This window comes from Nyctibius grandis, chromosome 8, assembly GCF_013368605.1.
Source record: "Nyctibius grandis isolate bNycGra1 chromosome 8, bNycGra1.pri, whole genome shotgun sequence".
Taxonomy (NCBI): domain Eukaryota; kingdom Metazoa; phylum Chordata; class Aves; order Nyctibiiformes; family Nyctibiidae; genus Nyctibius; species Nyctibius grandis.
The window spans coordinates 31614381-31640532 of record NC_090665.1 but is presented as its reverse complement, the minus strand read 5'-3'; the positions used below and the strand labels follow the sequence as shown (position 1 = coordinate 31640532).

Here is a 26152-nt window from a genome sequence, read left to right as displayed (position 1 = left end):
CATTTTTGAAAACAAACACATAAAAGCAGCAGCATTATCTTAATTACATTTCAGATTTTCATTCTGCTTCCTAGGAGATACTCAGTTCGCCAAACACCAAAGATCTTGATAAGAATTAGCGCTGCTCAACGCTTTCTTGGGATTAAAGTAGAACCTTGTGGGATCAGACTCTTGCACATCTTTATGTATCTAGAAAGAAGACCCTGGGATTTTCCATCAAAGCTGAAACTGTGTCAAAGCAAGTGCAACTTTCAAAACCCCCACGGAACAGTTACTAAAATGATAAAAGGAAACAAACAAACAAAAAAAATCTGTGTAAAGGGGAAATCTGTTCCCAAAGTTTAGGGCTCAGCAGAGGTTTATTAATTGCACACAGGTAATTGTCCACTCATCTCACATTAATCTAACATCTTAATAGAGTCAACGTAACACTTGTTTGATCTGAACAAAATATGGTAGCAGAAGCTTTTCCAGGGATTCTGTTTCAAATTAGATTCAGTTTAGTGGAAGAAAAGAAGGGGGGAATTAAAGCATATCTATGCAACTGCAGCTATAGTTTCCACTGGAATCAATGACTCAGTAACACAACCTGATGTGATTTATTATCTCCACGTCACTAACACCAATAGTCTGCCAAAATTCACTGCCTGCTTCTGTAAACTTCCACTAGCTAAACCCCCTGTTTACTGAGGCAAGCAAAGAAGGAAAGGAGCCGTGACCATGCAGAAGGGAAAAGACCATCACAGCTGCAAGTTCCAGGCCCTTCAGCCTCCTGCAACACAGGTCTGGGAACACACCTGGGAACCCATTAAATGCCAGAATGTTGTTTCTTTCCTTACTCTTGCAGCCTGGTTTAACCTAAAGCCCAAGTCTTACTAACTATCAGCCTCCTTTGCTCTGAAAGTGGTGGGTCTGGGCTCCTACAGGGACTGTGAGAAGGAGGTGCTCAGGATCAGTTAGTGGCAGCAATGAGAAAGACCAGCATCAGATCCAAGAGGCAGCAGCATCCAGACCACCCACACTCCCAAAGTTTGTTTGGAGCAGTGACTCAGCAAGACAGCCTGCTCTTGAAGCTGAAAGAAACACCAAGCAATAAAGCCTGAGTTTCGAAAGATGGCTTAAATCACCTGGGATAGGAGAAGTCTAGTACGAACTATGTGATACTCTTAGCAAACTAGGCTCCAAAAAAGCACAGGACTAGAACATCCCATGAAAGGAGAAACTAAAGCACTTTGACCTGCCTTGCTTCCATTGAAATTTACTGGTAAGTTAGTATTTTTGAAAAATTTCTGCCTAAACCAAAGTGCTTACAGTAAAAGCAGAAGACACCTATACATCATAAAATTTCCCTATTTTGGGACATCACACTACCACATATAGACACTTTTTACTACATACTGCATATTTGCTTCATGTACTGTATCTTGCTTCCTAAGCCAAAAATACCACTTCTCTTCTGTAACGCCTTCATGAAGCAAGCTTTGAATGAAAAAAAAACCTAGATATTTAAAGATGCCTTACTAGGGTTATTGTACTCTTGAGCTCCTTTTATTACTGAATCCATTACTGAATGCAGACAATGCATCACTTTCAAACATATATTTACCACCCTGTCATTTTCTGCCATCCGCACTTCTGACAAAATCCTTCCACCCTATTGCCAAGAACGTAAGAACAACCACCACATGTAGCCTGAGGTCCCCCTGATATTTCTTGGAGTAAACTAGTTATATAGACTTCAGAAAAGCAGGATTTTGCAGGTGGTTGAATCAGGACACAAGACAAAGTCTCCAGGGAAATTTACTATTATGAAAAGCAGAATAAGAGTTACTGTTTACTAAACACTGCTTTTAAGTAGACACTTAATGTTATTTTCACATTCTTTCAAAAGGCAAGGAAATGGTGTGGGGAGGAGAAAGGGGAATATGAACTCTGCCAAGTGGAAAAGGGCAACTACAGGATTATTTCCAGCTCCTGAGTAGAACAACCATGAAGATTTACAAAAAAAAAACAAACCCAGGATTCTATAGAAATCTAAACATCCTTTTAAATTCCTCTTCACACTGTTACACAACATTGAAAATCTACTGCTTTTACTCTGAATAGTGAAAGGTCACTATTTATACCAAATTTATCACTAGTCATGCATTTCCTATCCTTTCTCACTCTTCTCTTAGCAGAGCACTCTGTTCACATCTGGGTCTGTTTAACCAGTGATTGGAAATTTAGCCTCCTGATTTCCCGTTAAATACTAGGCACAGGAAAACAAATAACACTTGTTTTTCAGTGAGTTTTGTCAGTCATCCAAAATCTAGTGCAAACCATAGAACAGCCTGTGGTTTGGTGGCAGAGACCCAAAATATGTGAACCATATTTTCATGAAGTGAAAGGAATAAACCAGCTATTGGCTGAAGTAATAAGAACATGGCTTTTTTCTTCTTAGAAGTACAGAAATGACTAATAATTAAACTCTTCATTCTATCACTTATTCTTCTTTAAAGCTTTTCTTTTTTCTTTTCAAATCTCAAGCCAAGAGCATGTGATCTGGTTTTGTATTTATCATCTCCGCTGTTCCTTCCGCCATTTTACTAACTTAACACACACATTCAGTCCTATTAAAGGGGTTCTTGTGAGTAAGGCTATTTGCTTGCATAAGTGCTTTCTCATCCATAACTCTTAGTCATTCAATCGCCTGAATAACTAATTCAGAGAAGAGCTGAAGCATCACATCTTAAATCAAATATTATATAAAATCACATATGTAGGTATTTAAGGGGTTTTTGGATCTAGTCTAACAGTGATTTCTGCCAGAAAATCACAAAGGATCGGGCCCCCTCTTTAATTGATTTAATTCTCACTACTTTGACTTGCCCATAGGCTATAAAAGCAACTGAGAAAGCTACCAAATCTAAAGAAAAAAATCACTTGCTGAGTAGCACCTATAAAAACCTCTTTCTGGGCAGTTTCATAAAACTTCTGGTTTTCTGCCAAGACATGTTTGCAATAAACTGCTTTTAGGGAAAGAGAGAAATAATGACTTGATGGAAGGGAGGAAATTATTTTGTTATATGAATACTTAAAAGTGGGGTGGTGGAAGAGGTCTGATAAGGTTTTTCTCCAAGATTGACCTGCAACAAGAACACAGGTGAAAAAAAACCCAAACATTTTCTACAGGTGTTGCCTAGCTTACGTAAAATTGCAATCTGTCATAATCTAACCAGCCTGATCACCAGTGAAGATGTCCTTCAACCCCTCTCCCACTCCCCCTTTACGATATAATTTTGGCACTTATTTCCTGCTGAGGAAAAAAAAAAAATATTTAGCACAGATGCCAAGTATTCCCCTTGCTGAATTGAGCAGACCTTCTCACCTATGCATTGCTCTTCTGAGTGATGAGGGGGCTGATGGTCCAGCCCAGAAACACTTGAACAGAAAATGCCCATTCCCAAACTGTTGTATTTTTGTGACATGTAAAAGCATCCAATCAGGCTAACAGGACTAGATACACCAGTAATCAAAGTGGTGATTTTCAATTACTTAGGTCAGGCAGAGTTCATGCACTAACCCATTTCAGGTATTTTCAGATTGAAATGCCATGATACTTAGGTATATTTATTTTTAACACTATGAGAATAAACTCAAGACTTACTTTACTAAAATCACAATAATTTTCCGAGCACCACCTACTTAACCCATCAAGATATATATAACTCATGTAGAGTCTGAAAATAACCCTGTCTATGCCAAATGTATTGTTAACACCACACTATGTAGTCACCATATATTTCTCTAAAACACACAAATTTATGTCTGGTTTTTATCAAGATGTCAAAATTTTTTCTTAAGACTATTCAGTAGTGTTGTCTCTGGTTTACAGATGGGAAAAGATGCCCCGAGAAGCAAAATGACAACACAATAAGGCAACAGACCAGTAAAGAACAACTCCCTTTAACACCCGTACCCCATCTCAGAAGGCTTCCTCCAAAGTACCATCATCACTCCATAAGCATCACCACGCTTCCACTCACTGCCATGGGTTTGGAAAAAAAGTCTTCAAAACATGACATTAAAAAAAGCCTGATGTACAGAACACAACCTTTGGTTTGGTTGGGTCATGCTATCTAATTTTAATGAACATTTATTCCACTGTGAGGTTTAGCCACCAGTAGACATTTTGTAAAAGTGAAACTGTGAGCTGCCTCCATGAAGATAAAGCGTGTGACAAGTCCCTGTGCTGAGTGAAGCTATGTGCATCACATGATAAAACTAAGTGCAAACCCACATGTATACACCGCATTTACATTTTTATACTGAAAAATGTTTATCAAGAAGGTACTCTGTGCTTCCCTCTATGCTATAACTATACACCCAAAGGCTGGATTTCCCACACACACAATTCATTTTAAACTTGTGCCTAATGGAGGACCAGGCCCAAGGCAAAAATCCAAGCTTGAACTATATGATAAGAAGCTAAACTCCAGCCCAACTCATCAGTACTCTATTTTCCTGGTCTTTTGGATATGTGCTGACACAAGCTTTAAATCTTTTCAGCCTTTCCTTTAAATAAAGCAGTCTGGGGCAGCTTACCTTTAGTGGAAACTCAATGAATTCACAGAGCGAAGGTAGCAGACCATTTTCCTAATGAGGACACCAAGAAGATATAGCCTTGACTCCACCCTCTGCTCCAACACAAACATCATTTAAGCTCAGTGTGCCTTAGTTCCTCCACCTGTACAATAGTACTAGCAACACTTTACAGAGTGCTCTGATTCATTATCTGCTCATATCCTGGTGTTATCTTCGTTAGAAATAACCTTGGATCTTCTAAAACAATTTGTAATTTTTATTTATTTATTCAAACACACTTCCCTATAACAGCTTAAGAACTCTATTATGATGCTTTACATGGAAAAAAATAATAGCTAGCAATAAAAAGAAATAAGTAACTAGGACTTCACTACTGGTTACATGATCCTTTAACTACAAACTTTGACCTGGCTCTAGGGATGTTGTCTTTATCACCAGTAAGTCCCAGAAGTTGCCATTTAAACTTCTTTACACTACTTACCTTTCTAACTAGGGATCAATCAATGAAACAGTGCAATTCATACTTTACATACAGTATATTAATAAAATTGTGAATGAATGTATTGTATGAATAGTCTGAAGGAGAACCTGGAAAGTCCATGATTATCCTGCCTGAGGCTTCCATAGAGACAGACACAATAGTTATGACACTCCTATGGTATGCGTGACACAGATTTCTGTTTTGAGCATAGAATTCATGGGCATTAAAAAATGTTTTTCAAATTTGAAATATTTTATGATTCAAAATACTCTGTTTTCTGGCTTGGCTATACATTTAAGGAGAATGAACAAGACAGAGCTGCAAAAGTACACAGATAAGCCAAGTATTTTCAAACAAGGGCCAAGGAAGCGAGCTCTGCATCCAGCTCCCTTGGAGCTGCAATTTACACTCCTAGGCTCAATTCTCTAAAACTTACTGAAGGCTCTGGTAAGGAGGTAGGGAGTCTCTCTGCTACTAGAGCAGAAGCAGTATGTCTATCTGCCCCACAACTCATCTGAAACAAAAACTCCTGATTCTGCAAAGGGACAGGCTCCTCTAGGCCAGAGGCAGGCCCAGGGATTGCAGGGATATCCTGGTGTTTTTTACTCTGTAAAATCATTCTTCGAGCTCTTTACAGAAAAGAAAAATAGAAACCTTAACATGGTAGAAGGAAGAATACATAAATTACATGGCACTTGAAGAGATCCAAAATTATTATGGAGAGCTATTCAGATGTTTAAACACGATCAGGGATGGGTGAACATCGAGAGCCAGTCCACTCCTTGCAACAGAAAGGCAAGCTCTCACATCTGCACGGCTTATTGCCAGCAGTGTTATCCCAGCGTCATAGGTGTGTGCTCGGAGGATGGTGTGAGGCATCACAACTTTCAGCCCTTACCATGACCAGCAGAGCCTAAGAGGCTGAAGTATTGAGAGGAGGTGTTTGAGTCCCACCAACAAGAACCAAACCTGTAGCGTCTACCAGCTACTCCTGCCCCACCTGAGAGACAGCCCACCCCTTCCTGAGCATCAACAGCCAGGTATACTGTGGCAGTTCCCGAGGTCAGACAACTTCTTGTTTGGCATGAATCATGACTGCTGCTGCTGTTTTTGTAACCAGGAGAGCTTGAAACAGTTTTCTGAAGCAAACACTTACCTAATTGTATGGTTTTGGCAGCTGAGGCCTTAGGCACATTCCTATTGTTCCTATGCCTTAATGTAGCCTGCTGAAGCCCTGCTGAGCCAAATCAAGCAAGCCCAACACGATCACAGTCTGAACACCGTTAGTCTGCTGAGCAGAAATGGATGGCTCTCATCAGAGCACCTCTTCACTCCCAGAGGCAAGGCGAGGGGAGAGGGAAAATCCCAGAGAAGGAAGAAGAGAAGGGAAGAGATAGCTGAACACAAACTAGCCAATATGAAATGGGAGTGATGATGTAGTAATTGTAGGAGGAGATCAAAACTAAACTGAAAGTAAGTCCAAGACTTGAGTAACTGATGAAAGGTGCTGTTTCTTTTGGCGAGGAGAGGAGTGAGGACTTATCACACTGTTGTTCATCATCTTGTTCCTCAGTCATTATCTGAGCAGACCTGAACTGTACTGGTTGCATCAAGGACATACACCAGGAATGCTCAACGAGATGGTAACAGTCAAGAGTCTCTGACACAGTAATGAGAAAACCTAAGATTGTGAATACCTTAGAATATGAACAAGCCCACGTGCTTTGCACCAATCAGTAACACACTGTACTGGAAACAGGATGGAGTCCTTCAAAGTTCAAAATATCAAGGGTACTCTTACTCTTGTACCCTGATGACAGGAAAAAGAAAAACAATCCCAGAAAGCTTTTTGTGTCCAGCAAGTGACAGGACTCTTGGTGCACTTAACGGTGTCACCAACATATTAGGTCAGCTGAGAGAGCAGTGTCCCTTCCCAGTGTGCTAATGCTGCAGCATTGTCCATCTTCCCCTCCTGCTGATGCACAGTGACACCATTAAGTTCCCATCTGGTACTGCAGAAGCAGTCTTGCCTACCACTGTCAGCTGTGCTGGAGGAGCAAAATTAAACCCTATAAGGATACAGCTAAAAATAATCAAATTTAGTTCTGCAATTAGAGTTGAATATAGTAAAAGCTGCAACTTTAATAAAGACTACTCATGATTAGACATGATGTCACACATTAAAAATTTAATCCAAACAACTTGTCTGTTTCACTACAAATAGCAAACTTGAATGTCCTGGCAAACTGTAAGGACATGATTTACAAATACTAGGTAATATTTGGATCCTACATTATAAGCAGTGCTCCAGTCTTTCTGAGAAATAAAAATTACTTCATTCTGGGCTTAGCTCGGTCACTTCAATAGACCAAGCTTCATCAGGGACATGAACCGTAATCGTACATATTGAGCTCAATACATACAGATATTTGTTTTGGTCACAGACCACACAACTAGCGTCCACTCATAATATTTCCCATTGCTTTAAGGCTTTTTGCACTGTGGTATTAATAAACTTCTAATCAGGACTGGCAATCTGTTACAACCTCACAGCTTTTGAACTGGAATGGCTGCTAGTGTTAATAACTACACGATACGCAGATTCTGAAAAAGCAGTTTTGCTTTCTTTTCCTTGAATTCACATAACAAGTAATTGGGTACTTTTTTGAAACTGCTTTGCCCTACCACCTAACTGTTCCCCAGAGCCCTACACTGAAACCTGACCTCCTGTTAACTTGGGTTTTTTTAATGTATATTTAAACACTTTCCAAATGAATGCCATTAACTATGTCTTGCACGACAAGTAGCTATGATACAGACCAGGCCAGAGGACTGTGTATACTTACAAAGAAAACTCTTCGGATTCCAGGTGCCAGTCTTTCTGTTTTTAGCTTCCAGACCAGAGGCAAAGGAGAGTTGAGAATAAATACCAGAGGCTTCTGATGAATATGCACTGATGAAATTGGATTCAAATGTAACGTGACCTATAGAGAAACACAGAAATACATGAATACTTCCTTATAAGTTTCAAAACCAAAGTGGAATTTGAAACAATGAATCAAAGGTAATTTTTATATATATTATGGCTTTCAGCATTCAGACCTCTTGACTCAAGATTATAGACTAATCTACTTCCAAAAAAATCATTCAACAGAGCACAGATAATATAAAGAACGAAACAGTTAACATTCGTGCTCTATGCTCGCAAAGCACTGCTAAAGTGTTTAAGAAAACCTTGGCAACTGCTGATGAAAAATAGCTTATGCAAAAGGTCAAACCACTAAGCTGAGAGTTGGAGAACAAGGAGATAAAAAGAACTGCAAAGCAAACTCCGATCCCTGGTTTCTAGATGGTAGCCTACAAAGCTGACTTAGAGTACAAACCTCATCCGCTGATGCTATTAGGGCATAAATCTAACCTGCAAAACAAATAAAACTAAACAAACAAAAAACAGGAGGGACAAATCCAGAAACACAAGCGAACACTACACTAGTTTATGGAAGGAATTCCAACAGAAATTTTAACATACACTAGGGAAAGAAAATGCCTGTTTTCAGGGACTAAAAGGATACAATCACAGCTCTTTCTAGAAAAGGTATAGAGGGAGCAAACACGAACACAACCACCAGTTTGAGCAGTGGCACACAAAAATGAGCATACAGGTAATTCAGAATGAATTTTGTCTCCTGCTAGAGAATCTGAAAGGAAATCTGAGACATGGAAGCCACTACGTAGAGTTTATTGCATTGTTCTTATATAGTGGTAAGCATCTGTTGGTTTACCATTAAAGTGAATGCAGATTCTGGCAAACTAACTGGATGAAAGCTAGAGACTAAACTGAATATTAGGTACCCATTATTGTTGAAAATCTTTCCAAAAGAAAAAGTTAGCTTGCTTTTTTAAATTTTTTATTTTCTTTATTCCCACCCCCAAAGTGAAATGCAGTTCACCATCACTGAAAAGTGAAAGTCAAACCTAGGTCTCAGGTCTGACAGGCAGCTGAAGGACAACAGAAAGACCTTTTTCTGCCACTTAAGAACTTGTGAAAAAGCTAGCAAACAACTGGCTGTGTTACTTACCACATCTGTTAGCTGAAAATAAGAAAGAAGATAAAATTATTTGTTTTACAAGGCTCCCACTTTGTTGTTCTGACTAGAAATGGAGAGGTGAAAGTGGAAAGAAACAGGTATTTAGAACTGCTATTAAATTCACAGCTATTAAAAAGCTTTCATTAATTCTTGTGGTTTTTCAGCTGTAATCACAGTTAATTAGTAATAAGCTGTTTAAACTATTAAATATAATTACCTTGTTCTGGGGTTACATTTTCTTACAAAGCAATAAAAATACTGTAATCTAAGTTTACCAAAGTAACCCAGTTACATCTTTCACAGTCCTGATCTGGCAAATACGAGTTCAAATTTTATTCTGATATTTTTTCAGCTCCAAATGGCATAAAGTGTATTCAATTTTAAACTCCCTAAACTTCAGTGTCAAAGAGAAAATCTGCTACACTAAATGGAGTAAATATTAAACACTTGCACTCTTATATGCATCCATAGCCACATTTTCACATCCAATGATAACTGGTTTCTTCTGATGCCAAAGCAAGTAAAGACTAATGTAAATATTGATGAAATGAGCTATAATATAAGTTTATGTACTTAAATAACCAAGAAGAGAAAAACAGTAACAATCCTCTCACACTGGCCAACAGGGGCACTCAGCTTGGGTTTGCACCGTGGCTGTGTTTTTATTAGAATGTCCAATGCAAAGAAGAGGCTCCTATTAGAAATTTTAAATTTTTTTGCTATTTAAAACCTCTGGTATTTATTAAAACCAGAAATGATACAAGAAATATAACACACTCTGAAAACTTCATTTCAGAAATAGCTAGGCCAAGTCCTTTGGGTAATAAGGAAATGGAGAAGTATCTCTGTTTCAAATGATCTCAGACAAGTTTATTCAAAGCCAACATCTATCAGACAAGACAGATGTTTTAGACTTCATGAAGATTTCTGCCTGTTGGTTTGGTCACATGAGAGAGCATACAGAGCAATCATACTACCTTAGTGAGAAAATCAGAGACTCTTTGCAACTGAATCTACTATCAGATTTCATAGTTGCTATTCCTTTAGGCTTTGGAAATTAAATATGTATATAATATACACATATACGATTATTGCCATACATGTATGGAAATAATCAACAAAGTTTGAGCCATATTCAGAAGTGGTGATATAGCTATCCGTGCCTTTGGCTGGAACTGTAGGATAAGTTATATCACATAATGGAATTTTCCTATATTTCTGCCTGAAAGTACAGACCATCCTTAAGAAAAGCTACAGGACTTTAACACAAAATCAATTAATTTTTCATAAGTAAATTAAGTGGGCCTGTGAAAACTTTCAGAATAAATGTAATTTTGCATTACTGCACTCCTCAGTTCGCTCATGAGTAAGACAGCAACAAAACACAATGTGGAATTCATATTCCTAGTCCTAAACTTGAGAGAGAATATAGTTAATGTGAGCATGCTTCTGCAGCAGCCTCTGTCACTATATTCCTTGGCATATATATTCCCTGCCACTATACTTCTTGGCATAACTGAGTCCTCAGCACCAGCTTGGTTTTCCAGACTAAAAAAACCGCACAGAGCTGCTCAAAAACTGCTCAGGACTAACTTGGTCATTATATTTTTCATAATTCATTTTTGCTTCAGAGCTAGCACCGATGAGGAGCAGCTGGGTAGCCTAGCCTGAATGTGACCGTTCCCACTGAGAAGTCGTACAAAATTAACAGACTCCTCATAGTGTAACTACTTCCCTCTAATATTTATGATCGAGAGGGGAGAGGTGTTTCTGTGCGGAAGGTAGCGGTTTGAACTGTGGAGTCCAGGTAAGAGCCTGGATTTTGACTATGCTCCAGAGGGACGCGAATTTCCTCTTCCACTGCTGCTTTAGAGACTGAAAGGCTTAACGGGACTCTAAGGTGTTACGAGCTTATGACATTGCCACAAGCACAAGTTCCAAGATTCAGCTGTACCAGCACCTCCAGCGTGACACTGTCCCTCTCTCCAGCTCTGCCTTGTTAAGCTTTCTGCTGTGACATCCATGCTTCTACCTTCTTGGCCCTCTGTGAACTTCTGGCATGGCTGCCCCCATCCACAGCACTGCAGTGGAAGATGCTCATCCCTACTCTCTACAGTGATATCTCTCACCAAAAAGTAATTTCTGCTAGAGTGCCCCCACTGTAGCTCTAGTTAAACCATATATTGTCTGAATCCTAAGTGGTGCTCCCCTTGCCATGGCCACCTTTCTGTCTCATCTTAGCTCATGAGCTCTTTGAGGTACATCCTTTTTCAAATGTCTAGACAGTTCATAGCACCTTCTAAACACTCCACAAATTAATAGAAAGGTAGTAGATCACTTCACCAAACAGGTTTTTCTAATGTTTCTAATTAATAGCAGAAGAGCTAACTAGAAAATTTCCCTTTCTTTTTGTATTTTCACCGGCAGAATCCATATTATTAAATATTTATGTGAAGCATTGCCCAGAAACCCCATCAGAAACCGGTCCTACATGTGTTCAGTGCCGTACTGCTAGATATGAAGATATGGTGTGAAATTCTGAACTCATTGATCTCTGTGGTAAAATTCATTATTTTTTCTGAGACTCGCATATAAGTTGTTTGGTTTTTTTTTAATGAGGTATCTAAAAAGAGATACTCTCCATCCATTCTTATAGGTTCAAACAAGCTTGTAGAATACACACATTTTGTACCTCTCACCAACATATTACCTGAGTCAAAGGCTGCATCTCAGACAGCTCTATGAGCAGCTTGGTCAAACAAATGAAAATTAAACCAGAATCATTAAATGGAGTAAAGCACTTTTAGGTCACCTAATCCATTAACAAACAGCTGCTATGGCTCTGCCCATGTTATTTTTAAAACATACTGATGGACGGCACATTAACCAAGCAGATAGCAGCATAACAACAGTAAAGGAAAATAAGTCAGTGTAGCCCAACACAGCCCTCACTCCCAGTGAAGGCTCATTTGATCACTGAGCTGTTGCATAGCCAGCTTTTTCATTGTGCAATCCATAGCTAGGCTGACCTTCTGGACCTGTGTGTCAGCAATGGTTCTCATAGCAAGGCTCAGCTTCAACAGATGTTTGTCAGAGCAAGCTGCTCTTCCCAGACTCACATCTGCCCTTCACGGCCTCCGTTGGCACACGCTCCTCCAAATAACACACGGCTAACTTGTGAGGAACACAACAGCTTGGTCCATAGGTGAAAATCAAAGATTAAAGCTATTCTAAAAATCTTACAACAAAACCTACAAATTCATTTTTAAAAAGCAGACCAACAAAAAATCATACAACTGTGACTAGGACATGAACCACAGAGAAGTTCTGTCATTTTTGCTAGAATGCATTTTTCAATATACGTTATAAAAACTGTAAAAAAATACAATAAAATAAAGACTTTAAAAAGATACCACATTTCATAGATGCCATGTCTATGAAACTTACGCTGGCATTAGCGAGCTATGTTGGTACGTATTCATGCTCGTCACTCTTGTCTGCACACTCTGCAAAGAGTTCCTTTAAGGTCTCCAGCAGCAGCGAGGTTAAGGTGGCTGCAGAGGCTTCTCTGTCCCCAGAGATCACAGTTTCACGGAAGGCTGAGTATCACCACAGAAACCAACTACAAAAACAGTCTACGGGCTCCTGCCCCGTTACTCTGGTAAAGCAATTTGTACTACGTGAAAGGCAAGGGCACAAATGCTGAAAACTGATCAAAGTAAACACTGCTGCTGAAGTACCATTTTGTTTTGCTGACTTCAAGGCATCAAATCGCAGACTCCGTGTTTTGTTCTAAAAAGATGAAAGTCAAGTGCCAAGAATTTGTAAGGCTGAATTAACTATTCCAGTGTGAACGCCTTTAGATAAATTCATCGCACATTTTCCAAAACAGCCATTGCGAATTTGTGCTAATAAACCAGGACAAAATATGCTGTGTTGTATTGAATTACACTGCCTAGGCTAAGGCAGCTGTTTTCTAGAAGAGAAGAGAAAAATTAATTTTAACTCTCAGACCATATAAACACATTTTCTGGCTTACAAATGATGCACAAAAGATGTTTTTATGACATCTTAACTCATTACTCAGCTGCAAAGATTAAGTTAATTAGTACAAAGCAGGCAAAATTTAGAACAGAAATTTGGAAATTTATACCTATCGCTGCCCTCTATAAGTGTTTTCACTCTTTTTGTTAATATATATTTATAGGACAAATTATTCTGGTATTGCAACAATCAAAGAAACTAATACGAAGAAATTGATCTTTACATCTCGTTAGTGTATATTATCCAATATAAGAGGTTTAGAATTTCTGCTGAAATTCACTTGAAAAATATCATGCTGATACATTGTCTGCAAAAGAATTCAGTCGAGGATTAATCAATGAATCCACCTCAAGTGGTAGGATCTAGTACTGCATCGCTTTTCAAAAGTGTTTATCAATTGCTTTGGGAAGGATTTCCATACCAATTTTTTTTCTTTTTAAGATGAAAGTAAAGAATAAGTGTATTCTTTAGGCAGGGACTGTGAATTCAAAATGGAACACTTTTTTTCCCCCGTCTCGTATTTTTGCTATGCTTGAATTGTGTTTGTCATTGAATACTGTGTTACAGATTTGACACCAAGCCAGCTATAGTAAATTGCAATGTCCAGCTTTCGGGAGCCAACGGTTTCCAAGAGAGAGTTCATTGACTTTTCCAATAAATGCAAAATACATACACATGGTGTTACTGCTTAAAGGTAATTTTGCTCAAAGGGTTACATAATTGCACTCTTAAATCAAACAATTGTATAAGCAAGTTCCTATAAGTATGTGAGACCCCACTGCTTCCCTTCTGGGAAGGTTCTCCAATGCAGACTCGTTTATTCATACAGGGCAGGCACCTATTTTTTTTGAAAACTCACCCCAGCAATGAGACAGAAGATTTTCACAACAGTGTCAGAGAAATAAGTATCTCAAGGAAAATTTCAGTGCCATTAAAAGCACTCATACCCACACACAGTTGCTTTTTCTCCCGCAGACCTTGAAGCTGTGCCACCCTCGCAGCCCTTGCCAGAGATGCACCATGCTTTCTTCTCTCTGTCAGGATGCTGCTGGGGCAGGGACATGCCCCTTTGGGAGAAAACAGGGGGACTGCGATGCATGAGGCACACGTGGGGAGAGAAAGCCCTTTTCTTTTTGCATTACTGCCAGGATGAGGCACAACTCAGTCCTCAGGGAATGGGTTGGAGTCCCTGGTAGCACCTACCAGGTGTGTGGAGGACTGAAGTTTACTTCCAAGGCTCAGGTAACACTCTAATTCTAACATCAACTCTTTGCGTATTTTATCCTAAATACATGGTTGCAAATGGATTGGCATTGCCTAGACCTTCTCACCCACACTCTACAGAGAGAATCAGATTGACTAAACAGCAGTTATAGCTCAATTGTGAAAACCATGGGAAAGATTCACCCCTGGCATAATTCCACTGAAACTACTGGCTTTAAGCCAGAGAATGATGTGGTCCCATACGTTACCTTATAAAAAAAGAATACTATTGCACAATCTGCTGACCCTTATGATCTACCAACCAGACTGGAAAACTGGGCTCCATCAAAAAGAAAGCAAGAGAACAGAAAGGTTGAAAAGGACTACCCAACTATTATCTACCGCCCATTGCACACTCTTCATTAAGAAGTACTGTCAGAAACCTTTGACTGAAAGGTGTCTGAAATCTCCTTTTTTTTTTTTCTTGTTTGTCCTGCAACAGGGGCTAAAGGTCAGGGTGTGCTGTGCTAGACGCAGACAGTTCCCTTCCCAAAGAGCTTACAAATCAAGATATTCAAGTCCTGCCCCACATTGTGCATGCCAACATCCACTAACAAACTATTCTGAAGTATGCATGATGTTCCCAGAAGGCCCCTTTAACGTGAAGATGCATTATTAATGATTCAGAGGAGTAATGGCAGCACTAACGCATGTGTTCAAAGGAAGAACTAAGCAAAGCTCCCTTCGTCCTCTGTGAGGATGAAGCATCACCCCTGCATTTGGCACCTGTTACGCTCAGAGCAAAGCAATGTACTCAAATGGACATACTGTCTTTAACAGATCTAAGGTTTATCCTCAGAACCAGCTTCAAAACTGACCTGCCCATCCACTGACACAGTAGTTGTATCCAACAGCCTGATGAAAGAGAGTCCATTAGAACAAAAGCCTAAGAACTTGCAGTATATTCAAATATTATCTGTAGTTCTCCCTGCAGTCTGAGGACCAAAGCTACTCCTAATACAAGTAACTTGGCAAACGGGCAGGACAGAGATTGAAGTCCTGTTTGCACTACAAAGTGGTATTACTTTCACAGGGCAAGAATAATTAAAGTGAAAAAACTTGAGGCTTTATGTAAGGACAACTATTTCAGAACACAAAGGGTAATAACTGTATCAGCATAAGTCATACTTACACTGATAGAGCTACTTCTGTGACCATGATCTTAAAAGTATAACCCAAAGAGTTCACTGATAAATTTTACTCAGAGATCATACACATGTGAAAACTACCTACTTTAGCTTTCTTTATCTGAATATACAAGATCCAACTTTCCCTGTGCATATATATTTCAATCTGGTTTTTATGTCTTCAGTGTTATCTCATGCATTACATAGTTTGGAGAACCAGAGTTCTCCTGAAAAAGAAGATTTTTCAAAAATTTCTGGCTGCAGCAAAGCAAGCAGGCAGTCTCTGCACAAGCATCTCTGCTCAGCTCCGCCAACCAAATCTAATTTTCACATGCTATCCCTGCTTTGGGTGCCTGCAGAGCAAGGGCTGCCCACAGAGACCAGCCCCATGGTTTGTTCGATGGAAAGCCTGTGCACACCAGTGCAAGACAGGGACCACTTCGCCCATTCCTCCTGTGACCCGAACTAGATGCTCAGGCTCCCAAAAGATTAAGTGAAACCATTTGTGCCATCTGCCCTCCCTCAAAACAGTCAGGCTTCCCAGCGCTTGAGACCTAAAAACACAATGTTTTGCTCAGCTTTGCATAAATCAGTAGATGTCAATACTGTTCACATGCGTATAATGAATCCTAAGGGGAAAGTCCTCCTTCTATACATTTTGTGGGAAAATTTCTTGTTGGCTTTAGAGCTGCTTAAGGGCACAGGATCCATCCCTGTAAGCTGCAAGTACAGCACCTCCTCTACTATTGTTAAGTAGCCTAGTCACAAAATCGTATCACATCAGACTAAGTTTTACTTTAACAATTACGGTAGAAGACTCATGTGAAAAGAAAATATTTTCCCAAACAATATTCTGTTCTGCACTTACGTGTACATATATTGCAGATTTAAGCTTTTCTTTGGTGAATCAGCTGGGCTGCAAAGTAAGTTTAAGTTTATACTCCTCTTCCCTTCTCCCATCCCTAAACTATTACCAGATAGTTGTGTAACATAGTCCCCGATGCCCTGAAGTAACAAAAGCAGGATGGGGGATCACTGCTATGTTGGAGAATATATGAGTACATACTAAAAAGCAGCTCCTGTCCCAAAGAAAGTGCTTCTTAAACTGACAGATACAAGATAGATGACAAACTTCTGCCAGGACCATCTTCCTTAAATGCATTTGGGGCATTCTGAGGCAAATCTAACACAGGCTTTTCCAGGTAAACACAAGATTCCACTGCTGTATTTTCGGCAAGTTAGACAGGTGCTAGCCATCCAACCAGAAATTACATAGCTGCATTAATGTACCACTACAGTATTGATACATTTTGCCTCTCAACAGGTCCTGTTAGTCATAGCTCAGTGTGATACTAACTGTGGGTTCAGAGACTCAGCATTAGCACTACCTCATCTCTACCAGGCTCTGACAGTAGACACAGCAAGTTAATAGTTCATCTCAACTGCAAAACACCATACAGCTGTAATATAGCACACGATGTCATAAGAACATCATGGCAAAACTGGAATGTGAACACAGAATTTCCGAATCCCAGGGTAAATCCTGAACAGATGAACATCCTACTTCCTACTGTTTCAAAAGCTGCAGGTGGGGAAGGGGAAGAGGTTGAAACAATGAGGCTTCACAAAGCAAGAAAAGATTACAAACATGAATTAGATGATGGAAAGACTGCAGGACAAAGGGTTATGCCATTGAAAGCTCCCATATATAAAACATTTGCTCCTCAAAAGGTTTTGCAGCCAGACCACACATAGATCCAGATGACTGGAAAATAGAAACATCATTCTACAGGTGTCTACAGGCACAGTCACATAGGGAAGTGCAACATGTGGAGTTCACATTTTTACTGGACATGTAAAACTAAATTCTTGCTTTCCAAGCCAGGGTAAAGAACAGCATGTGTGTATGAGTCATCAAAAACTGAAAACCTAAGCAGCAGCACCAGATTTAGGAAACAGCTTTGTTTACTTTATTGTCAGTAACCCACCAGACTGTGTAAGAGTTGGTGCAAGTATGTGTCCATAATACATACACTCACAAGTTGTATTAGAAATTAAATACAAAGGAAACTGTTTTCAGAAGATTACAAAATCACAGAATGTTAGGGATTGGAAGGGACCTCGAAAGATCATCTAGTCCAATCCCCCTGCCGGAGCAGGATTACCTAGATCATGTCACACAGGAACACGTCCAGGCGGGTTTTGAATGTCTCCAGAGAAGGAGACTCCACAACCTCTCTGGGCAGCCCGTTCCAGTGTTCGGTCACCCTCACCGTAAAGAAGTTTTTCCTCATATTTATGTGGAACCTCCTGTGTTCCAACTTGCACCCATTGCCCCTTGTCCTGTCAAGGGATGTCACTGAGAAGAGCCTGGCTCCATCCTCATGACACTTGCCCTTTACATATTTATAAACATTAATGACTAAGCTAAAGAGACCCAGCTCCCTCAGCCTCTCCTCATAAGGGAGATGTTCCACTCCCTTAATCATCTTTGCGGCTCTGTGCTAGACTCTCTCTAGCAGTTCCCTGTCCTTCTTGAACTGAGGGGCCCAGAACTGGACACAATATTCCAGATGCAACCTCACCAGGGCAGAGTAGAGGGGGGATGAGAACATCTCTTGACCTACTAACCACACCCCTTCTAACACACCCCAGGATGCCATTGGCCTCTTGGCCACAAGGGCACATTGCTGACCTCATTGTCATCCTGCTGTCCACTAGGACCCCCCAGGTCCCTTTCCCTATGCTGCTGCTCTCCAACAGGTCTGATTAAAAGTAACTGTAACCAATACATTGTATCTCTGCTCCTCTGGGGCAGGTCTTCATTCTCCCCAATTTTTTCTATTTCAAACCTCAAAAAATAACCAGGACTTTTACTCTCTGTACAAACAAAACAGTATTTTGGGAATATTTGAAAGAATGAATTTATGATACTGACTACATGGAAAACCACTAAACTCCTAAGGAACCAAATTTTCTATTTAATCAGGCCTACCTATGTAAGTAAGACTACTCACACCTGTATACACTTGCAGAATCAAAGCCATGAAAACTGACAAAATCCTCCAGAAGGCATTATTGAGGCTGTCATGCAGGTATTTTCCTGCACAACGACACCATTCCATGCACTTATCTGCACTGCCTTGCTGATTCTTGCTTGAAAACAGATTTACTGAAGAAAATACTGGTTTGCTTTTCAGCTAACAGTGTAAGAACAGACTGCTGCTCCTTGTGTGCAGTATTTTTCCACATAGTTTTAGGAGCATTTTCAGTGTCCAATTTACCTCATTGCAAGTATCACTTGAAACCCAATTAATGGAGGAAAGAAGGCATGTTCCAATGGTCTCTTCTGAAAAGACACTTACAAAGCAAGTGCCACTGTCCTTCTCTGCAAAACTAATGTCATACAGAGTCACATTTCCCAAAAGGCCTCAAAACTTCACTTATGTATTCACATGCACTAGCAGATCATGTCCGTGAAGAATAAATGAAGTCTCTGATTCCTTGGCTGATGACAGAAGAGTGAGCCAGACTTCAACCAGTCTTTACGGTTACAGAATGCCAGTTATCTCCAGAAAGGTGACAGATTTTAATATTTTTCCCTCACTGACGAAATCTGGGTCATCACCAAATATTACCTCTTATCTAGAAACACTAACTACTGCCATCATCATGTTTGTCACATATGGCATGAGCTCCAATCGTAATAAAAATATTTCTGTACTATAAATTGCCATGGCAATTGTTAAAGAGACACTATCAGCTATAAATTACCTACAATTCCTTCAAACTTTTTCAAGCAATTTAAGTTTCAGCTGTTTGTACCTCATGGTGGTGCTATTTTCGCATCTTCTCCTTTAAATAACAAGTTTTACTACTGTAGAAGTACTCTGTTTATGTTTCACATGGAAAATAAGAGACTCTTCTAGAGAAACACAAACTTGAGTATATGGTAAGTGTTATCAAAAGCATGACCTACATTAAAAAAAAAAAAAAACAACAATTAAAACATTCGTTTCTCTTCTCCTATCTTGCCACTACAGGTTTTACTTTTTCAGCTGATGCAGGAGCATAGCTGTGAGGCACAGCAAGCTCCACACAATTTATGTTGGAGATTTTCCCTGATGCTGGAAGGCTGGAGGAGAACGACTTCATTAATTCCAGCTTTATGGTTCAAACAGACACTCCAGAGAACAACGTAAACAGGACCACTCATGACAAGAGTTGCTCCAACATCTCACACACACACATATGTAAAAGCCCAACGCTAGACTGGAACCTGCCCATCGAGTTTGTGACATAAAGGGACTCCTGGAAATGTCATCACTTCCTTAATCATCTTTTCTTGGGGAAAGTAACTATAGACAAAGCAGTAATTTATGAATACTCCAAGGCATGTCAGATAGAAGCTTTGAGGAGGGAACTGGAGACCAAGAATGTGAATCACAGTTTATGATCAAAATCAAAACACATGCATCTGCCTGAAAGAACGTGTGAGTGCATGTGCACAGCGTGCTTACACACACATGAGCAACAGCGAGGGAGGAAGAAGAGTCCATCTGGTAAAGACAGCAACAGCTCCGTTTCTCTCTACAATCCTGCAACAATACATCAGTACCTGCAGGCACTTGCAGCAGAGAAAAACAAGAGTCCAATTTTCAGCTTCCAACAGGTCATTTTAAATAGCAGTCAGCAAAACTAAAAATTTGAGTGATCAGAGAAGTCATTCTGACACTTTTCCCTTTGAACCCTTTAGCCTTCTGTGGTGGGCCTTGGCATGGCTTCAGACACCGTTCCACGCAGCGCTCTGAAACTGAGAGCGGGTCTCACTTTCTGCGCACAAACAGTCCCATTTCTAAAAACGGAAAACACCGACGGTTTGCATAGCACTTTCCAAGTCATGAGAAGTCACTGCTGCCTCTTTAAGGGTAGACACACACCAAGCCACGCTCCTGCGGGACAGCAGGCTCTGCACAAACAGGCTCCTCTGGCCGACACATGACTTTCTCTGGCAGTTCTGGTGGGCAGAACTTGAAACGGTTGCCAAATCCAATGACCAGCAAATCCTAAGCTGGCTAAAAACAACCCACAAAGACTGCAGTCCAGAGCAAACAAGATGAAAAATCCACATTAAAAAAGGTTGGATTTTATGCAAGCGCAGATGATTCAAAGTGCTAACAAAGAGAAGAAGGGGAAGAGGGTTGTGAGGGCTCTTTAATAAATGGAGGCCGGGGTGGGTGCTGGTTTTTTTTGTTTGTTTTTAAAGACATGGCAATGCCGTGTCCATCAATCAACGCAATTAAGACATCAGCATCATTTTAGTGTATTAGCTGCATAGGAGTTGCAGCTTTCAGTACACGTGGCATCATCTGAGAAATACACTGCATGACTACAATTTCTGTGGAGCATGCTGGCAGTATCTTTAAGGCTTTACAGTCTATTGTGTGCTTTACTTCTGATTCAGCCCAGAGATCTGGTAGCCTGGACAGGGCTCTTGAGCAAGGCTGCGAGGAAAGGGAGTAACAGCAGCCTGTGAAACCACCCTGGGGAGCCAGTGGAGCTGCCACAGGCTGTGGGCAAGCTTTGGAAAATATCCACGATCAAGAGATGCATGTGATGAGGGACTACTGCTTTCCAAGCAACAAATACAGGGTGTTTTTGGAGTACTTCTGCCACAGCGTCACTCACAACTTGACTCTGAGACCTCACTGGCACGGAGCACTGGTGGAAGCAGTAATTCATCTGGGCTTCCCGTTCTCAATCTTCTGATGTGTGCCCTTTCCCTTGCTCTTACAAGTGGTGTGCAAAACACTGTGAAAGAAGATTGCGATAAAAGTAGCAATCAACCTCAAGCTTGACAGAGAGGTTTGCAGATGGCCAAACTCATTTTTCACTGCCACTCTGCACGTCCTGGTTGGACTGATAATGTTGCGTCTGCATGATTTTGTGAGCCACAGTTCATCAAGAAACAAGCAGTAACAGGGTGAAAGTGATCAAGTTGATCTTGATGGGCTCAGCATAACAGGAGAGCTGGCTTCCCTATATGAGCTTGAAAGCCAACCAAGCGTTGTGGAAAACTTGAATATTACGCACCCACCCAGACCCAGAGACAGTATCTTAAAGTGTCCACAGTGGCCCACAAAAACATATAGTACGAAAGTAAATACCACTTCTTGGTAATGCAACACCAGGAAAGATCTACAGCCCCACTGAAACCCTGACAGCTGTGGAAGCTGGTGTAAGCAAAGCATAGCATACATGTCACAGAAAAACTGCAAAGTCAAGCACAGGAAGCAAGGGGCAAGAACTTCCCAAATGGCAAAAGTCACTTCCCAAACTATGCTGCAGTCTGTCAACTGCCAACACTGAACTGGATGGCTACATGACTTAGGGTGTCAGACTCCAAGTGACAATCTTTCCCGAAAGACACTCTCTTGTTGGTTGACTCATGAAGCTGGATGAGATCAGCCCAGACTTTAACCAAACCTTTCCCACATTGTAGTCTTCTTTTTATGGTTTACCTTCTTGCATTTGGAACAAGATCCTTTGCCATCAAGTTACTGGTCCTCTCATCTGAAGTCTCACCTCATACTTTTTCATCCCCAGAAAGACTAAGCATCTCCACTACTTCCATCTCCTCTCCTTCATCCCCAGACAGACTGGGCAGCAACATAGCCACCTGCACCACTCTTCTCTCAAGCCATCTCACCACAGGTAGTTTGTGCCACTCCTGGTTGAAAAACCCTGCACACACTTGCATTGCCACTTGTAAGCCTGCTGCCGTAGTTAAGATATCCATTACTGCTGCCAAGCAAAGGTGCTCAGAAAGTGGAGAGGCCAGAAGAGCAAAATACCCTTGCAATGTTCAGATCCGGTCTGTACCTTAGCAGAGGCACAGGCACGGTGCTTTGTTTCATCTTTGAAAGCTTCTTCTAAAGCAGTAACTATTTTTCTTCAAAACAAAGGCCTTTGGCCTACCAGAAGTACCAAACATACCCACGTGCAGCAGCATAGGCTTCCCACTGCACCACAGTAAACAAGCAGAGGGCAGAGGCAATGCAGCCTGGCAAACCAAGCAACATGTCATTGATTTCCCAGCCTAATTCTGCACCACATATTCTGGTCAGCTCACCAGAAACACCGAATTTGTGCAGCAAGTGATCTGGCAGTGCACAGACCCAATACTCATGTTAGTAAAGTCTATGGTCTTATTCAAAAGTTGAATCTCACAGAAGTAACAAACTCTATTCTCGAGCCTCTTTAGTATGAGTTTAGGACTGCATAGGATAATAATTCAATTATTTTGATTTGGATTATTAAGCCCAAGCTGCAGGGTGCTTCAAAAATTCAAATCAAACTAGCCTGTCTTGTCAGTTTTAGAGCAGCTGGTCAAGCTGACACTGAGAGCTCAGCACTAAACAGCTATAGTAGAAAAAGAAGCTGACCTTATTTTTGCTATATGTGAGATCCTGAAGTCTCAGAAAACAGCCTAAGTGGACATCTGATTGGTACTAAATGGAAACTTGTTTTAACAAATGCACTTTTAGAGGAATAAAGAAACAAAATGGAATCAAACAAATAACTAGGTAACCAAAACCTCACTAACTCCAGCCATCAAACAACAAACCTTGAATTCCCTTCCTGCCTGCTGTCAGCACAGGAGCTCAAGGCCCCCTCTGATCATGGCTCTGGTGCAGCAGGTCAGTATGTTTCACCACGCTCAGAAAGTGGCCCCTTTATCATAGCTGTAGCTCAAGGCTCTCCCTAGATCTCTGGACGCCTGAGCATGAACCAACACATTTTTCCCTGAAATAGCCTTGGATAAAGCTGTTGTGGTGTTAAGACTTCTGAAAACAGTTAAAATGAGAACACTGAGAAATATAGTAAATATGTAGGGGGACAGGGAGGCAAAATGAATCAGGATTTCACCCTCATTGTCCAGCTTGTCATAGTCCTAAAATACAAAAACACTGTGACACAGATGAATTATTCTGAATTCAGGATGCACTGCAACAGTCAGGATGTAGAAATACATTATCAGGTGACTGTTTCTGAGTCTTTTCCTGTCCCATTTTTACAAGAGATCCATTTTAAAGGATCTCTTCAGAAAGTCCTTAAATATTGGACTTAAATAATTTTGTCCATCATTTTATGACTGTTAAGTGTGTCGGCTCAGGAACCTGAGATACCCCACTAGTAAATACCTGGCTATGATAATTAGCCAGCTTCACTGAAACTAACAGGCTTTTTAACATCAGGTTTGCTCTCAAAGGAAATATTTTTTAATTATGAAATTGTTGCCAAGTAACACTGATTAAACAGTAGGGGAAAAAGTCTGTTGAATTATTACAGCCTCAGTGGCGTTACTCAAAATTATAAAAATAAAGACGAGTCCTCATGTTACATATGTTAAACATCTGTATCAGCCATAACATCTTAAAGCTATTGAGGATGAGGATGTCAATGAAAACAATAGTGAATCCATTGCCAGGAACTCTGATTCCATGTATTCATACGTATTCAATCCTAAGTTTTCACAAGAGATTAATTTTATATGTCCCTGCACCCCTTTTAGCTATTTCAATTGTGGTTGCGTGCCTGAAGCACCTCAGGGAAGTTCAACTGACAGGTAAAATAAAGGAATTCTCCATTAATTTAGGACTTGATAATATACTTATCTAAGGAGTGACTTTCATCTAAAATAATTTTTACGTTTTTCTATACACATTTTTCTGGTGCAAATCTCTAGTTTCCAAGTGTCTTCGCAAACAATTCTTCCTCATAACAGGACAAGCAGCTTCATAAGAAAGCAACTATCTCCTTTCTAAAACTGGGAAACTGAAGCAGTGAAGATACAATAACTCTCTTTGGCTTTGGGTAAGAGTTCAGTAGTTCCTGGCTTTCAGCTGAGGCCCAGATCAGTACAGAAACGCACGCATGCACTCACTTCCCCAGGAATATTTGATCAAATAAAACAAACAAAAGAGGCTTGCATTTTTCATGCCAAGTTCAATATAAACACTTGTGGCTATTACATGCACCCGTATTCTATTTCCTATGATAAAGCACAGCCAATATGAATTGTGATAAAAGACATTTCTAAGAAATCCTTGAAAAAGATTGGAACTTTTGGGGTTCTTACTCGAAGAAAGTGTCTTCACAGTCTCAACAAATGAGATGTCACCCCAATAGGGATGAACGAAGTAAAATACAAACAAATTTCTTGAAGACCACAGATATAACTACAGCATTTCACAATATGACCTTATATTTACCAGCCTTAACCTGAAAGTGCTAGATTAGTGATTTAGATTTGCAACGTTTCTTCAGAGTACATAACGCCATACATTTCCAGTTCACCTATTTTTTTTTTAAAAAAGCACCCAAACCTTACTAATCTTCACAGAAGAGCCTGCATGTGTTACAGGACGAACATATGCCCCTGCCATGCCCTCCCCCCGCATCAGTCACCCCCCTCCTATGTTTAAATTTGTGAACACTTGTTGTCTACATATTCTACACAAGTGTCAAAATGAGTTAAATTAATGCATACATGTATATTGCATATTTATGAGAACCAGGATAACTGCACAAGTATGTTTAATGCATGAACCCTCCAAGGAATTTGCTAGGGGAGGTTTACTAAGGAATGTGTAATTTAGCAGCATCTAGCACAGGGCAGGTTAAAAAACAAAACAAACCCCGACCTCCTCCCCCAAAAGCAAGCACTCAAAGATTTTCAGATCTTGCATTCCACGTTATCAGAACTTCAGCCAACCTCTGAACGAATGCATGATTTGTTTTAAACGTGCTTTCGATGCTGCTGAATCTAACTAACGTACTGTCAAACAAAAATACTGTTTTTTTTCTGGAGTATACTGGAAATACTTTATGACAAACAGATCTCTACCTTTGCTATCAGCATTTGCAGGCAACAGGAAATACCTCAGCTGGTAAATCAAACTAATGTAACTTGAGGTGATGGGTACGTTCTACTTTAAGACAAAAGGCCACTTGGAGTTGGTTTTTACAATAATGGAAAAGATAACATTTGCTCTGCTTTGTTTTCTGAGTCTGAACCTACAAGTAAAATCCGATCTTTCCAAGTTGTTTACACTCTCTTGCTCGGCGGTGTCGCCAGCAAGCCTTGCTCCAGCTTCCTGTGCATTTTTAGAGCAGCCATCTCCAAGGGCTGTGACTGGAAACTGGTTGGGAGACAGCAGAAGGTGGCTAAGGGCTACAAATTGTGAAATAAATTCTCTGCCCTACACTTTGGTATAATGCAGAAGTACACAGGAAAGACAGCTTGGGGCAAACTGCTTTCTTACCGTAAGCACGTTAGAGAAGGCACATGCAGTCTCTTTCTGCTAGACAGCAACTATTTTTATTCAAAGCCAAATATTTAAATCTTCTATCGCTCTGTCAAGGCAATTAGACAGCAGCGGCACAGCCTGCAGCCTTGTCCGTGCATGACTCCAGCTCACGTGTGTGCACACAACTGCAGAAACGGCACCGTTACACAAGCAGTGCCAGGAGCATCGGACCAGAGGGAAAGTTGGTTT

The 26152-nt window shown here is 40.4% G+C and overlaps 1 protein-coding gene across 4 annotated transcripts in view; it reads right to left on the bottom strand.

Moving 5' to 3' along the window:
- TGFBR3 (transforming growth factor beta receptor 3) overlaps positions 1-26152 on the bottom strand; it is a 123291-nt gene that overhangs the window by 43945 nt on the left and 53194 nt on the right. For all 4 annotated transcript variants that reach the window (XM_068406689.1, XM_068406688.1, XM_068406692.1 and 1 more), the window contains one exon: positions 7915-8052. In XM_068406689.1, the coding sequence (XP_068262790.1) occupies positions 7915-8052 (138 nt within the window). The remainder of the gene's footprint in view (positions 1-7914; positions 8053-26152) is intronic.